The 16,916-nt window shown below is 44.9% G+C and overlaps 2 protein-coding genes across 4 annotated transcripts in view; one reads left to right on the forward strand and one right to left on the reverse strand.

Moving 5' to 3' along the window:
• Positions 1-4,136: 4,136 nt before the first annotated feature.
• Positions 4,137-15,109, reverse strand: THUMPD1 (THUMP domain 1 NAT10 acetyltransferase adaptor). The gene is made up of 5 exons (XM_079759811.1): positions 14,778-15,109; positions 13,377-13,554; positions 12,191-12,439; positions 5,608-6,051; positions 4,137-4,738 (listed from the first exon to the last, which is right to left on the reverse strand). Exons 1-4 carry the CDS (start codon positions 15,003-15,005, stop codon positions 5,633-5,635), a joined length of 1,074 nt encoding a protein of 357 aa, XP_079615937.1. The 5' UTR covers positions 15,006-15,109; the 3' UTR covers positions 4,137-4,738; positions 5,608-5,632.
• ACSM3 (acyl-CoA synthetase medium chain family member 3) overlaps positions 14,368-16,916 on the forward strand; it is a 50,883-nt gene continuing 48,334 nt past the window's right edge. For all 3 annotated transcript variants that reach the window (XM_079759791.1, XM_079759790.1, XM_079759792.1), the window contains exon 1: positions 14,368-14,862. In XM_079759791.1, the coding sequence (XP_079615917.1) occupies positions 14,854-14,862 (9 nt within the window). In that variant the 5' untranslated portion in view covers positions 14,368-14,853. The remainder of the gene's footprint in view (positions 14,863-16,916) is intronic.

Genomic DNA, 16,916 nt, shown 5'->3' on the forward strand with positions numbered 1-16,916 from the left:
TTGCATTGCTGGTTTGGTGGTAATAAATTCCTTTAGTCTTTTTTTGTCTGTGAATCTCCTGATTTCACCTTCAATTTTGATTGATAGCCTTGCTGGGTACAGTATTCTTGGATTGAGACCCTTCCTTTGCATGACTTTGTATATTTCATTCCATTCCCTTCTGGCCTTATGAGTTTATGTTGAGAAATCAGTTACTAGTCTGATGGGGTTCCTTTGTATGTAACTTTCTGTCTCTCTCTGGCCGCTTTTAAGATTCTTACTTTATCATTGGTGTTTGCCAATTTAATTATAATGTGCCTTGGCGTCGGTCTTTTGGGGTTCATTTTGCTTGGAACTTTGTGAGCGTCTTGGATTTGTGTGGGTATTTTCTTCCCCGTATCAGGGAAGTTTTCTGTCATTATTTCTTCAAACAGGTTTTCTATTCCTTGCTCAGTTTCCTTTCCTTCTGGAACCCCTATTATGTGAATGTTGTTTTGTTTCGTGTTGTCCCAAAGTTCCCTTAGACTATCCTACTGCTTAATTTTTTTTCTAGAAGTTGCTCTACTTGGGTATTTTTTTCCATCTTTTCTTCCAGCTCACTGATGCAGTCCTCTGCTTCTTCTAGTCTACTCTTGATGCTTTCTATTGAGTTCTTTATAGCAGCAATGTCATTTTTCATTTCTTCTTGGTTCTTCATTTCCTCTGGGTTCTTACTCATATTGTCGAATTTGTCTTTCATTCTTTTCAGCCATCTTATGACCATTTCTCTGAATCCTTTCTCTGATAGGTTGCTGGCCTCTAAATCGTTTACTTCCTTTTCTGGTGATGCCTGCTTTTCTTTCATATGCGGGCTGTTTCTTTGTCTCCCCATGGTCTCTCTTCTCTGGATGTCTGGTTATGTAGTTCTCTCTCTCCTGCGTTGATTTAAAGGCACAAAATACAACACAACCAGGTACAACACACAAGGCACTGAACAGCGATGTATTCACGATATTAATAACCTCCAATAAAGGTGACCACCAGAGAAAGGCAAATTAGATAGGAGAGAAAGAAGAGTAAAAAGAAAGAAAAAGAAAATGTGTCAAAATGAAATTGGGAAAAGGAGAAAAAAAAATAAGAGAGACTAGAACGAGTCTAAGAGAGAAAAGAGGAACAAACTATATATATGGAGATAAAACTCCAATAGAACAACCACTAATCACAGCAAATGCCAGCAACAAGTACCTGGAGATTAATACAACCTACAACACCAACTAATATCAAGCGAGGCAAGAGACAACGAAAATAAAAAACAAACAAAAGCACAGCAAACAAAAAAAAAAAAACAGAAAAAGAATAAGGAAAACAATCACAAAAAAGCATAAAAATTCGATATAATCAACATTCAAGCAAACAACAACAAAAGGACAGAGAGAAAAACAATTTTTTGGATAGTTAAGAGAAGTGTGTATGGACTTGGAGCAGGGGATTGGAAATTAGATATATAAGTAGGGTGAAATTTTAGCAGGGGGTAAACAGAAAGAATAGGGAAAATCTAGAGCAGGAAAGGGTTAAGGCAAACAGGACACCAAAAGGGGAAAGGTTAGGAAGAGAGTTGTGGCATAAAGGTAGAGTTGAGATAGAATAAAACGATGGTGATGGAAAGATGAAAATAGACTGTAGAACACTAATCCCGAAGTAAAATAAAGAGAAAATAAAATAACACTTAAAAAAAATCTAATAAAAAAATGTATAAATAAAATAAAAAAGGTAAAATAGTAATAGTAATAATGCTGATTGCAAATAAAAATGTAATAATTAAAAAGGTAAAATCAAGTGAGGAAAAAAGAAAAAAATAGTTTAAGTAAATGATGCAAAAAATGAAAATAAAAAAAAATTTTAAATTTAAAATAAATAAATAAAATGTACATAATGGTAAGATATGTACACATATAATACCTCAATAAAAAAAAAAAGGAAAAATAAATAAATAAATAAAATGTGCAGTAGTGACGGTCATTCCCTTCCTCTATTGTTCTGTTTGGCAGGCCTGTTTCCCAGTCCGGACAGTATTGCAGTTCCCAGCGTTTCACTGCTCCTCACTCTTGTAATCCAGACCTGATTTTTAACCCTTTGCACTCGCTTGCTTTTTTCTCGATTCCTTTATTCTACTCGGGATTTAATTTTTTAAATACCCCAGATTTTACAAAGCGCGGCAGTAGAATTAAAAACTGGAGTTTCTTTTCATACAAACTTATTTATTTGGATTTTTTATATTTCAAATTATTGATACATTCAAAGAGTATAAAAAGAGCTGCTACCAATGCTAACCGTGTCGAGTCATACTCGACATCCGAGTGCAAAAGGTTAAGCAGGCAATTTTTTAATTTCTGATAATCCTTGATTTTTTATTACTCTAGGGTCAATTTGTGATTCAGCTTCTGGGTGGCAGTGTTTCTGGGTTAACTTCCAGGACTCTAAGGCCTCCCTAGCCTTTTTTCTCTGTGGCACTCAAGACCGGTTTGAGGAGGCTGACGGGCAATTTCAAGCAGACTGCACACCCCTGAAACTCCCAGGCTATCCCTCCGCATCAGATCAAAACGGGTTGCTCTTTAGAGATCCCCCGTTAGCAGCTCTGAGGCCCCCTTCCACAATCACGGATCACACTGGCCCCAACAGCCACGGACTTCTCCAGGGACATACCTCCCTGGTCCTCCAGCTCCCGCAGTGCGCGCGCACGTTTTTCTCTCCCGCCGGGACTAGAGACCTTACCCCAGGCGTCCTCAAATGACGGCCCGCGGGCCACATGCGGGTGTTTTTGCCGTTTTGTTTTTTTACTTCAAAATAAGATATGAGCAGTGTGCATAGGAATTTGTTCATAGTTTTTTTTAAACCATAGTCCGGCCCTCCAATGGTCTGAGGGACAGTGAACTGGCCCCCTGTTTAAAAAGTTTGAGGACCCCTGCCTTACCCTATCCCCGCGAAATCTGACCTTTCCGTGGTGGAGTGAAGAGCTCCTTTGTGTCTAAGCATTCGTGACATCTGGGACCCATGTTCTGGGGCTCACAGCTGTTTGGCGGTCGCCGCAGTTGTTGATTTTCAGCCCTCCGACAGGATCCACTTTCCCTTGCAAGATGGTGAGGTTTCCCATCCGAGCCCGTAGCTCCAGGAAGGGACCCAGGCACAGCCTCAGTGGGGGCTGCCCAGTCAGGGGAACCCCGTCCAGCAGTCCCCCAACTTCTCCTGAAGTTCAGCTGTCCCTTAGCTTGAGAACAAACACTCCTAGTTCAACCCTCAGCTGTTCTTTCTTTCTGCTCCTGGATAAGCCTCAGGACCCATCTGTCTATTCTGCCACCTTTTTTTCCTCCTATATTACTAATTCTTTAAGAGGGAATAAAATATTAATGTTAAAACAAGAACTAAACATGTAATTCAAAAGCCAGTAAGTAAATTTAAGTACTATATTACTAGTTATCATTCTGAAGTAAATTCACTATAAAATATCTGAAACTTGGACCACTTAAAAGTAATTATTAAAAATAAATGTTTGGCCGAAACCAGTTTGGCTCGATGGATAGAGCGTCGGTCTGCGGACTGAGGGGTCCCAGGTTCGATTCCGGTCAAGGGCATGTACATTGGTTGCGGGCACATCCCCGGTGGGGGGTGTGCAGGAGGCAGCTGGTCGATGTTTCTCTCTCATCGATGTTTCTAGCTCTCTATCCCTCTCCCTGCCTCTCTGTAAAAAAATCAATAAAATATATTAAAAATAAATAAATAAATAAATAAATGTTTGTATATTTACATTTTAGGACAATGTAATAACTTTTATCAATACACTAGAGGCCCAGTACACAAAATTCATGTACCGGGTAGGGTCCCTAGGCCTGGCCGGCAATCAGGGACTATCAGGTTCCCCACCTTCCTGCCTCCTCCTTCCCTCGCTCCCTCAGTGCCCTGCCGCTGCCACAGGTCACCCACCATGTTCCGCGCCACCTCCTGATGGTCTGCACATGTCATAGCAAGCAATCGAACTTTCGGCCTCCCGGTTGAACTCTGGAGGGGACACTTTGCATATTAGCCTTTTATAGATATAAAAGACAATTTGACATATAAACATCTTTTGTGCTATGTCTTTTATAAAGCAAGAGATTTATTAAGAGGCAGAAAGAGAAAAAAAGTACAGAACACCAATCTTTATGGAACAATTTTATTTTGATTTTTTCTAAAAATATCAGGAACTATAAAAAAACAAGCTCGATATTTGGCTGTACCAAAATCAGTACAAGTAAAACCAAAAGCAATGCAAGTAAGAATAACATTCAGAAATCGTGTTTAATGTTAGAGAAACATGTTTGAAAGTATCAAGTTTAACGCTCGTTTCTCCATAGAGCAAAACAAGTTTACTGGACCACAACACCACGGGGTACTTTTTAAAACAGTCATAATTTTTTTAAAAGGAAAATTTAAAGAAAGCATTCAATTCTAACCTGGAACCTCATCACTTATAGAATAACATGCTCAAATGTCAGCGAACATGAGGTTGGTAACGTTGAAAACGAGTCTCACTGGATGAACTCAGATTCCAACAGAACACAGCCCTTCCAGCTGGGAGGTCGCTCTGGTCACACTCAGGTCTCCTGAACATAAACACACACAGTGGGGAGTGAAACAAACGACTACACCTGGATCTTCCTGTAGTAGCAGCTTTCACGAAATTAAAGGAACCCAGCTCTGCAGGTGCAGGTACGGCCACTTTAATTCCAAGTCCCAGAGTCTTGCACTGTTGAAATAAAAATAATGTTTGACTTGGAGCAAGTCTGATGAAGGCACCAGAATCCTATCCTGTTCCCCAAAATGATACTTTGAATGCTCTTATCATCCTTTCAAGTTGACTTCAACCTATTAGGAGCTGACATTCTAAGTACGTAAGGACATGTAGAGAAGTCCCAGCCTCACCTGCATTAGCAGCCGTCTATTCCCCTCGCCCATCCAAATCTTCTAGTGTGGTTTGCCAACACATGCTCACTAGTCCCTAAACCAGCGGTTCTCAGCCTGTGGATCGTGACCCCTTTGGGGGTCGAACGACCCTTTCACAGGGGTCACCAAAGACCATCAGAAATCACAGATATTGCCGAAACCGGTTTGGCTCAGTGGATAGAGCGTCGGCCTGTGGACTGAAAGGTCCCAGGTTCGATTCCGGTCAAGGGCATGTATATTGGTTGCGGGCACATCCCCGGTGCGGGGTGTGCAGGAGGCAGCTGGTCGATGTTTCTCTCTTATCGATGTTTCTAGCTTTCTATCCCTCTCCCTTCCTCTCTGTAAAAAATCAACAAAATATAGGAAAAAAAAAAGGAAAAAAAAAGAAATCACAGATATTTACATTATGATTCATAACAGTAGCAAAATTACAGTTACGAAGTAGCAATGAAAATAATTTTATGGTTGGGGTCAACACAACGTGAGGAACTGTATTAAAGGGTCGCGGCGTTAGGAAGGTTGAGAACCACTGCTCTAAGGAAACTGTCAGCAGGGCGGCTCCTTGTGAGCACGGCGTTATGTAAGCACGAGAAGTTCAAAAACAAAATTTTCAGTAGCAATTTTATATGGAACCCCAGCAACAGCTCACAGAATCCCAGTAGAGAAACTCACCTCCAACATCAAATGACTTCTTTTCCTATAAGAGGTCCTTTTCATTTGACTCAGATCCTTCTGTGACTTGACTTGCAAGTTCAGGTTTAGCTTCTCCCTCATTTGCCACCTGTGTCTCAGATACAGGTTTTGCCTGCCCCTGCTCCTCACTATTCTCTGGTACCTGGTGGCTATTTTTTCCTTCTGCTGGGTCATTTTGATTTGATCTGTCACCAGCTTCCAATTTAGCTTCTTCTCCATTTCCTGCTTGGGCTGCCTGCTTGGGGTCAAGCGGCCGCGGGTCCTGAGCGCTCTTGGCCACCTCCTGGAGATTATACTTCCTGAACAACACGTAATCTTTCACAACACTCAGGCAGCAGACAGCTTTAATGATTTCTACTACCACTGTGTACTGTGGGTTGGTAAGATCCACTTTGTTTTCTGAGTTGAGGCATCCTACTATTCCTGTAACAGAAAGAAGAGAGGATACTGTGAAGCTTCATGGATACAAAAACATTCTTTCATCTCTCTGCCTGGGACTTGTTAAACCAAAACACATACAAGGCCACTCTTCCACACAGGCCTGTCACATACCCTGAACTCTTTCAAAAAATAAATGCAAATGAAACCCTGTGACATTTAATAAGAGTACTTATTTTCCAAAGAAAAATTCAATCTTGGTTTGGAAAAGACTGAATATCTAACTATCAGAAAACCTCATATCCAATATACTGAAATCAGTTAGGTTTGATATTATTTTAAAGACATTTTAATACATTTGCTCTACACTAAAAAATGTAAGCCTTAACCCTTTGCACTCGCTTGCTTTTTTCTCGAGCTACTACCGATGCTAACCGTGTCGAGTCACACTTGACATCCGAGTGTAAAAGGTTAAAAACCTTTAAAAACTTATTTTTAAAAAATTATTTTTTTCAATTATAGTTTACATTTGATATTATTCTGTATTAGTTTCAGAAAAACAGTATAGTGGTTTGACAAACACATAATTTATGAAATGGTCCCCCCAACCCCCACCGATATTACCCACCTGACCTCATTCATAATCATACTAGTGGCCCAGTGCACGAAATTCGTGCACGAGGGTGTGTGTGTGTGTGTGTCCCTCAGCCCAGCCTGCACCCTCTCCAATCTGGGACCCCTCAGGGGATGTCCAACTGCTGGTTTAGGCCCGGTGGGATCGGGCCTAAACCGGCAGTCGGACATCCCTCTCACAATCCAGGACCACTGGCTCCTAACTGCTCACCTGCCTCCCTGCCTGATCGCCCCTAACCGCCCCCCCATGCCAGCCTGCTCACCCCCAACTGCCCCCCTGCCAGCCTGCTTGCCCCCAACTGCCCCCCTGCTGACATGCTCGCCCCCAACTGTCCCCCCGGCAGCCTGCTTGCCCCCAACTGCCCCCCCCCCACCGGCCTGCTTGCCCCCAACTGCCCCCCCCCACCGGCCTGCTCGTCCCCTACTGCCCCCCCTCCCGCCGGCCTGCTCGCCCCCAACTGGCCCCACCCACCGGCCTGCTTGCCCCCAACTGCCCCCCCCCCACCGGCCTGCTTGCCCCCAACTGCCCCCCTGCTGACATGCTCGCCCCCAACTGTCCCCCCGCCAGCCTGCTTGCCCCCAACTGCCCCCCCCACTGGCCTGCTCGTCCCCTACTGCCCCCCCTCCCGCCGGCCTGCTCGCCCCAACTGGCCCCCCCTGCCGGCCTGATCACCCCCAACTGGCCCCACCCACCCACCGACCTGATCACCCCCGACTGCCTTCCTCTCCTGGCCTGATTGCCCCTAACCACCTCTGCCTCGGCCCCACCATCATGGCTTTGTCCGGAAACACATCTGGAAGGTCTCCCGGTAGTTAGCATATTACCCTTTTATCATAATTATATTGTTGACTATATTCCTTACGTGGTGCTTTACATTCCTGTGACTATTCTTAATTACCAATTTGTACTTAACCTTTTGCACTCGGATGTCGAGTGTGACTCGACACGGTTAGCATTAGAATAAAGGAATCGAGAAAAAAGCAAGCGAGTGCAAAGGGTTAATCTCTTCACCTTTTCACCCAGTCCTCCAACCCCTCCCCTCTATCAACCGTCGCTCTGTTCGCTGTACCTATGAGTCTCTTTAGATTTATTCTGTTCTTCAGATTCCACATATAAGTGAAATTATATGGTATTTGTCTTTCTCTGTCTGACTTTTTTCACTTAGCATAATATCCTCTAGATCAGTGGTTCTCAACCTTCCTAATGCCGCAACCCTTTAATACAGTTCCTCATGTTGTGGTGACCCCCAACCATAAAACTATTTTCTTTGCTACTTCATAACTGTAATTTTGCTACTGTTATGAATCGTAATGTAAATATCTGTGTTTTCTGATGGTCTTAGGCGACGCTCCTAGCGGTTCTCAACCTGTGTGTCACGACATTAGGAAGGTTGAGAACCACTGCTCTAGATCCATCCAAGCTGTTGCAAAAAGAACGACCCAAGTAGTACTCCATTGTGTGTTATGTAGATGTATCATAGGTTTTTTATACACTTGTTTATTGATAAGCACTTGGATTGCTTTGATATCTTGGCTATGGTAAATAATGCTGCAATGAACATGGTAATGCATATATTCTTTCGAATTAGTGTTTTGGGCTCCTTTGGACATATTTTCAGAAGTGGAATCACTGGGTCATAGGGCAATTCTTTATAACAATAGATGCAAAAAAGCATTTGACAAAATCCAGCACCCATTTATGATAAAAACTCTCAGCAAAGTGGAAACAGAGGAAACATATCCTATATAATAAAGAGGGAATATGCAAATTGACCATACCTCTGCCACAAAGATGGCGGCACCCACAGCGGAGGCAGGGGGTTTCCGTAACACAAGATGGCTGGGCCCACAGCAGAGACCAAGTTCCCTTAACGAGCAATCACCAGGGACCTGAGGCTGCCCACCCCCGCCCTGCCCTGTGGGGCTGACAGGGGACCTCAGGCCATGTCCCCCGCCCTGGCACCAGGCTGGGGAACCTCAGGCTGTGCCTCCCGCCTTGGCGCCGGGCTGGGGGACCTGAGGCCGCACCCCCCGCCGGGTGGGGCTTGACGGGGGACCTCAAGGTGTGCCTCCCACCTCGGTGCTGGGCCGAGGGACCTCAGGCTGCGTCCCCTATCCTGGCACCAGGCCAGGGGACCTGAGGCTGCGCCCCCAGCCGGGTGGGGCTTGACGGGGGACCTGAGGCTGTGCCCCCCATCCTTGTGGGGCTTGACAGGGGACCTGAGGCTGAGCCTGCCGCCCAGCGGGGCTTGACAGGAGATCTTAGGCCGTGTCCCCCACCCGACGTGGCTTGATGGGGGACCTCAAGGCGGGCCCCCCACCCTGGCCCGGGCTGTGGGACCTGAGGCTGCACCCCTTGCCCGGCGGGGCTTGACAAGTGTGGGACTGGCCGGGTCTGGATCTAGCCCAATGGGGGTAGGGGGAATGGGGGACGGCCAGATCTGGGTCTCGCGCAATTTTGAGGTGCACATGGGTGGGAAGGGACTTGACTGGTGGTGCACCCCAGACTTTGACAGGAAGAAGATTTTCATATGCATTTTACTAATTTTCTTTCACCTCTGACACTTCTATTATAGAGAAAGGGCAAATAGCAATATTAAAATATTTCCTCTATTTAATCCCATTTTAATGTGCATGAATTTTGTGCACTGGGCCACTAGTCTCTATATAATAAAGGCCACATATAACAAACCCACAGCCAACAACATACTCAATAAGGAAAAACTAAGTGTTTCCCTTAAAGTCAGAAAAAAGACAGGGATGTCCACTTTCACCACTCTTATTCAACATAGCACTAGAAGTCCTAGCCACAGTGATCCGACAAGAAATAAAAGGCATCCAAATTGGACAGGAATAAGTAAAACTGTTATTATTTGCAGATGACACAATACTGTATATAGAGAGCCCTGTATATTCCACACACAAAAATCTACTAAAACTGATACATGAATTCAGTAAAGTAGCAGGATACACAATAAATACCCAAATATCAGTTGCATTTAATATGACAACTAGAGGCCCAGTGCACGAATTTGTGCATGGGTAGGGTCCCTAGGCCTGGCCGGCGATCAGGGCCTTCTCGCCCAGTCCCAATTGGGGCCTGCCAGCCGGGGGGGAAGGCCACAGGAGGCTGGCCGGCCGCTCGGCTGGGGTAGGTTGCCCGGCCGTGGGAGGGTGACTGTGGGAACGCACTGACACCAGGGGACAACTCCTGCGTTGAGCGTCTGCCCCGTGGTGGTCAGTGCGCATCATAGCGACTGGTCAACTGGTCATAACGGTCACTTAGGCTTTTATATATATAGATAATGAACTATCAGAAAGGAAAATTAAAAACACATCCACTTACAACTGCATAAAAGATACCTAGGAATAAATTTATTTTATTTTATTGATTCCAGAGGAGGAGGAAGGGAGGGGTAGAGAGATGGGAGGGAGGAAGGGAGGAAGGGAGGAAGGGAGGAAGGGAGGAAGGCGGAGAGAAAGAGAGAGAACTATGGCTGTGAGAGACATGTATCAATCAGTTGCCTCCCATTCTTGCCCCAACTGGGGGTTGAACCCACAACCTGACTGGGAATCAACTCCATGGGTTGACTATCCAACCAAATGAGTCACATCAGCCAGGGCCCTAGGGATGAATTTAACCAAGGAGATCACAGAAAATGATAAAACATTGAAGAAAGAAGATACTAATAAGTAGAAATATATACCGTGCAATCTATAGATTCAACACAATTCCTATCAAAATTCCAATGGTATATTTCACAGAACTAGAACAAATAATCCAAAAATTTGTATGGAAACACAAAAGACCCAAATAGCGACAGAAATTTTTTATTTTTTTTAACTGATTTTAGTGAGAGAGGAAGGGAGAGGGAGAGAGAGAAAGATAGATGTAACAGAGAAACATCGATCGGCTGCCTCCCATATGCACCCTGACTGGGGATCAAACTCACAACTTGGATATGTGCCCTGACCAGGAACCGAACCCACAACCCTTTGGTGCATGGGACCACACTCCAACCAACTAAGCCACATGGACCAGGACAGCGACAGATATCTTGAAAAAAGAAGACAAAGTGGGAAGTATCACACTACCTAATATCAAACTATACTACAAAGCCATTGAAATCAATACAGCATGGCACAGGCATAAAAACAGACACAGATCATGGAACCAGAGAGAGTCCAGAGATAAACCCACCCCTATCCAGTCAATTAATCTTTGATAAAGGAAGCAAAAATGTACAATGGGACAAAAACAGTCTATTCAATAAATGGTGCTGGAAAAATTGGATGAATACATGCAAAAAAAGAAAAGAAAGGAAAAGAAAAGGAAATAAGAGAAAAGAAAAGAAGAGAAAAATAGACCACTTTCTTACTTCATACATAAGAATAAACTCAAGCCCTAACAGATTTGGCTCAGTGGATAGAGCATTGGCCTGCGGGCTGAAGGGTTCCAGGTTCGATTCCGGTCAAGGGCATGTACCTTGGTTGCAGGCACATCCCAGTAGGGGGGTGCATGAGGCAGCTGATCGATGCTTCTCTCTCACGGGTGTTTCTAACTCTCTATCCCTCTCCCTTCCTCTCTGTAAAAAAATCAATAATATATATATATTTTTTTTTTTAAAAAAAAGAATAAACTCAAAATTGATTAAAAACATAAATTTAGTCTCGAAACTATAAAACCCTTAGAAGAACACATAGGAGTAACATCTCGGATGTTTCTCGTAGCAATATTCTTCCGACACCTCTTCTCGGGCAAAGAAAACAAAGAAAAAAATAAACAAATGGGACTACAGTAAACTAAAAAATTTTTGTACAGCAAAATGAAGAGACAATTTACAGAATGGGAGAGCATAATCACATGTCCAATAAGGGATTAACATCAAAATTTATAAAGAACTCAGACAATTGAAAACCAGAAAAACAAACAACCCAATTTAAAAGTGGGGCCAGCCAGCATGGCTCAGTGGTTGAGGGTCAACCTAGGAACCAGGGGGTCACAGTTTGATTCCCGGTCACTGCCCATGACTGGGTTTCGGACTCATCCGCAGCATGGGACGTGCAGGAGGCAGCCAATCAATGATTCTCTCTCATTATTGTTTCTATCTCTCTATCTCTCTCTTCCTTCCTCTCTGAAATCAATATATATATATATATATGTATATATATATATATATATATATACATACACATATACATATATAAAAGAGTGGGCAGAAGACCTGAGTAGACACTTCTCCAAAGACAACACACAGATGGCCAATAGACACATGAGAAGATGCTCAACGTCACTAATCATCAGAGATGCAAACCACACCACAATTAGATATCACCTCACACCTGTCAGAATGGCTATCATCAATATCATCAATAAATCAATAAACAACAAGAGCTGTTGAAAATGTGGAGAAAAGGGAGCACTGTTGGTGGGAACGTAGATTGGTGCAATCACTTTGGAAAACAGTGTGGAGTTTCCTTAAAAAAATTCGTACAAACAAGAACAAGAATTACCTTGCACACCAATGTAAAATCACTAAGAGAAATTTACCTGCCAATTCTTTGATAACTTCTTCTCTATTCACATGACTGTTATTTCGAGCTTTATATACAATCTGAAATGTCCCTTTATTTGGAGCTTTAAACCAGGGTTCCAAAAAAGTTTCTGCATATTTTTTCATATCTTCTAAGAAAGCCTTGCATGTGCCTGAGATGGGCAACATTCGTAGAATAACCCGGGTCTTCTTCTTCTTGGTTTTGTACATATCCTGGAGAATATGATGTACTAGTTTCTCAGGTTCTACAAGAAAAGGGGGAAAAAACAGCACGAAACAGACAAGTTGAGAATCTAAGTTTTCAGACATTTTAAAGCCTCTTCAAACTCTCTAAAATGAATTTTCATCGTCAGTGACGTAAGTTGACAATAGAGTATAAGAATTGATCATAATGAATTTTAAATAAGTCTAACCAACCATGTTTTCCAACTAGTATGTCTTCAATGCCTACTATGTATTAATACCATATCTAGTATTTTAACTTTCAGCATTACTGCTTTTACCAAAAACAACTGTTCAGGAAGATAACGGAGCTACATTTTTATGATATCTGACTTATTCAATGATAAAACCATACTGTTTTCCTATAAAAAATGGCAACTATCTAAGTAACACACATTAAATAGTACACATTTTACAAAAACAAGCAAGAATCTGCAAATCACTTAAAAAGATTTCATTAATCCAGAAGCTAAGTTTGTACATAAATCCAGATCTCAGACCTTAGAGGAGCCCCAGACCATGACCTGCACAAGGTCAGGCGGTAGTCCTTAGGTCACATCCTAATAATACACAAATCTGATTGGGGCTGCTCAGTGCTTTCAATACGTTTAAATTAGTTAAGTGCATTTAAAACTCTAGAAACTTCTCCAGAATTCCAACTTCTTTTGAAAAATCGGAAGATGTGGCCCTACCAGGACCACATTCCCTAGAGTCGGAAGCCATTCCAAATGGGCTGGAGCTGGGTAGCGGCTGCCCCTTTTAGACAGCACATGTACTTGTTATATACAAAGAAAATGGCAAACCCAAGTTTCTACTCCTGAGCCAATGCTGTGTCCACCACCCCATTCTGCCTTTCGGTATGCCTCGTGCTGAGACTGTAGAGGGAGCCAGAGCTCTGTGACAGGGCGATGTCCAGATGTTAGAGGGTCAGTGATCTCAAGGCGTATTGGCCAGACTCACCTATCCCAAGTGTCCTGATGAAGATGACATTATTCGCTCCACTCTCCACCGACTGGAATCTTCTCAGCCTCATCTCCGTAGATGCTTTAATGTCACCAAGTTCTTTCTTCAAGGCGGCCTCCACATCGTCGTCGTCCTCTCCCTCGCTTCCAGAGGGCTGCTGATCCTTGTCTGTAAACTGTTTGCATAAAACTAATGAGCAGAGAAGCCTAACAGCTCATGTGAAAAGCTGTAATAAACTTATGTGAACCCCCCAGTGGCAGACAGCTCAATATTGACAAAACTTTTCATTAAGATACTGAGACATCACTTCTTCCAAAAGGAGGATTGTGGTGCTTATCATTTGAAAATGCTTCCAAAAACACCCTAACAGTCAGGGACGGAGAGAAATATGATCATCAGATAAATCACTCCAGGGTGGACCTTCATCCCATCCCTAGATACCTTTGTGCCTAATGACACTCTCCCTTGGGTGAGATTAGGCCATGTTGTTGTGGAATTAAGAACGGTTATTTGTATTCTAATGAAGAACAGGAAACAAACAATTCAGGAACTTGCTCTAGGTGGCAGAGCAGAAAGGACAGGCACTACTTGCCCAGTTCTCTGCCTCCTCAATGGAGTTGCCAATCAGGCACTAGTAAGTGCGCACGTTTCTGGGGCCTTTACCGTATATATCAGGAGGTAGTTTATGTGCATAAGCAACTTTTTAGTCAACCTTCAGAAGTACCACCATTATTCTCTTTGTTACCTAAGTCAGCAGAATAAAATGGCATGCTGTGCCCACGCCCGAGCCCCTCGGTACCAGCCCTCCTTCATTTAACTCTGGGGTGTCCATGCATTTGTTAGTCCAGATCCTAAGCCAAGAATATAATGATCTGCAAACTGCGACGGGGCATTAAATTTGAAGTGCTACTGGCACAAAAGGTTTTACTTTGAAAATGTGTTTACACATGCATTTGGGAAATCACTAGAACTAATACTAACCCCCCGTTTCGGAGATACCAATTAGGACAGCCATTCCCACAGCAAGGTGCTCAGGCGGCGGTACCAGGGGCGGAATCCGTGCGGGCCATCAAGTTTGCTCCTTGTGACCGCGGGCCCTCCCCTGCACCTCCTTAGCCTCGGGTCCGGCTGAACACACCTCGCCAGGCGGCCGGGACCAGCCTGGGCCGCAGGAGGGGGCCGCAGGAGGGGGCCGCCGCGGTCAATAACCGGAAGCCAGTGCACGAAGGCCGCATTTCCCGCCCAGGGCTCCGCACGGCTCCGCTACCGGACAGCGCGAGGGGGCGGGACGTGAGAGGCCACGCCCCTCCCGCGCAGGCGCAGGGCTCGCGCATGCGTCTGAAGGCGGGCGGCCTGCCTGGTTCAAAAGCCTGACGGTAGCCCCGGCGCAGGCCCTACCTTCTCCGGCCCGTACAGGTCGTCGCCATACTCGTTGAGCAGGCTGTAGGCTTCCTCCACGCACTTGCGCTCGTTCATGTTGCAGGTAATGAGGACGCCCTGCAGCCCGGGCTCCAGCTGCCGCGGGCCCGCGCCGTCGCCGCGCCGGGCGCGCTTGGCCGGCACATACTGCGCCTTCCCCTTGCGCTTTCCGCCGCCGCGCGGGGCTGGCTGCGCCGGGCTCGCCATGTGCGCGCAGGGCGCCGGCGAGAAGCGCGCTGCTCCGCCGCGGTGGTGCCAACCCTCCCGCTGGCGCCGGTGCCTCGCCGGGACGCGCGAAGGTCCCCCGTAGCCCCGCCTCCAAGCTGCTTCCGGTTGCGCTGGTCCTAAAGCCCGCGCGCGGCCCGGTGGGCGGGGTGGCGCCCGGTCCCCGCCCGCGCCTCCGCCCACCCTCGCCCCGGAAGGAGGGGTTTCCTGGAGCAGTGGCCTGTGACCTTAGAAGCTGGTCTCTAAGGGCATATATATGGATGGGGCTTGCAAAGCATCGTTTCATTTACGTATTAATATTCATTGATTCAATATTTATTAAGCACCTATGTGCCAGTAATTGCCCTATACTGAGGTTGAGGCTATTAAAAAGCAAGACACACTTCTTACATTGCTCTTATAAGCCAACGTTTCTTAGAAGTCAATGGGGCCTTCCAAAACATCCTACCTATTGTTTGCTCCTATTAAAATGTGCATTTTCAATAGACTTTCCCTTAATACTCCTGCTGCAGGACCCCAGCCAGAGGTACAAAGAGAAACAGGACACAAAGTACAAGGATCTCCTGAAGTCAGAAACCTGATTATCACAATGAGAAATAAAAAATACAAGGAAACTTAGCCAAACTTCTTAACATTAAATTGTCTCCATGGGGACATTTTAATTTGTGAAATATATTTATATTAATACCAAAAATACTGTCTATCAAATTCTTCACACACGTTTATTTGACACTGATCTTACAACGAGGGACAGTAACCTTTTGGTGAATTACTGTTCCAGTTGCACTTGATTTGGGCAGGAAACCACATTCCTCACTTTTGGTTCTAACCCCAAATCTACCAGTCTTTCCGAAAAGCATGTCAACACTGATTTTTTGCTTCTACCTCTAGTTTGAGAGCAGCCTTTACTTTTCAGAACGCCATTGGTGGAGATTGCATAGCACAGGTTTCTAGAGGTCCTCATTGGTTGTGAAGAATAGTCTCGTTAGGCCGGCATTGCTGTGGTGTCAGGAAGCAGAGATTAAAGAGCTGGCTGAAACTTGTTTTATTTATCCTTTCATTCTAAGTGCCTAGCATAGTGCCCTGTCCATATTAAATAATCAAAAACTGTTGTCAAATTGAACTAACACGAAAAAAAAAGATAATCAAGGAAAGGTTAAGAAGGAAAATACACCCAAGTCCTGACCTCACTGAACCAAGCTAGAAAGGGCATCGGTCTCAAAGAGTCTCTTTCTTCTGGCTACATTTCAGTTGCCCAGCTACTGCCCTCTGGCACCAGGATCTCAGAAGTTAGCAAACAGATAAAAGTAAAAACACTATATAGTTTGAGCCCCAAGTATATATTTTATTTTTCAATTATGATTTACATTCAATCTGATTTTGTAATCAGTTTCAGGTATACAGCATAGTGGTTACACATTTATATAACTTACGAAGTAATGCCCCTAAAAAGTCTAGTGCCCCTGACACAATACAGTATTATTAACTATACTAGCATTCCCGTTGCAGAAAAAAATCCTGCAATAGGGTTTCCTGCTGCACTCTACTCCGCCCTGCCTGCTCTCCTCCCTTGTCCCCCGCCCCGCCTTCTCCTCCAGCCCCCCTGCTTTTCTCCCTTCTCCGCCAGCCCACTCTCCTTCCTTCGCCCCCAGCCCCGCCTCCGCTCCTCCCTTCTCCCCCGGCCCCGCCTCCGCTCCTCCCTTCTCCCCCGGCCCCGCCTCCGCTCCTCCCTTCTCCTCCCCCCAGCTTGCTCGCTTCTCCGGAGCTTTGCTCCCTTCTGCAGCTCTTGGCTTCTTTCTAGGCTGTCTTGATATGCAAATTAGCCTCCATCTTTGTTGGGGTAATTTGCATACTCGTCCTGATTGGTTGGTGGGTGTGGCTTGGCTGGTGGGC

Source organism: Cnephaeus nilssonii, assembly GCF_951640355.1.
Source record: "Cnephaeus nilssonii genome assembly, chromosome: 2".
NCBI classification, from domain to species: domain Eukaryota; kingdom Metazoa; phylum Chordata; class Mammalia; order Chiroptera; family Vespertilionidae; genus Cnephaeus; species Cnephaeus nilssonii.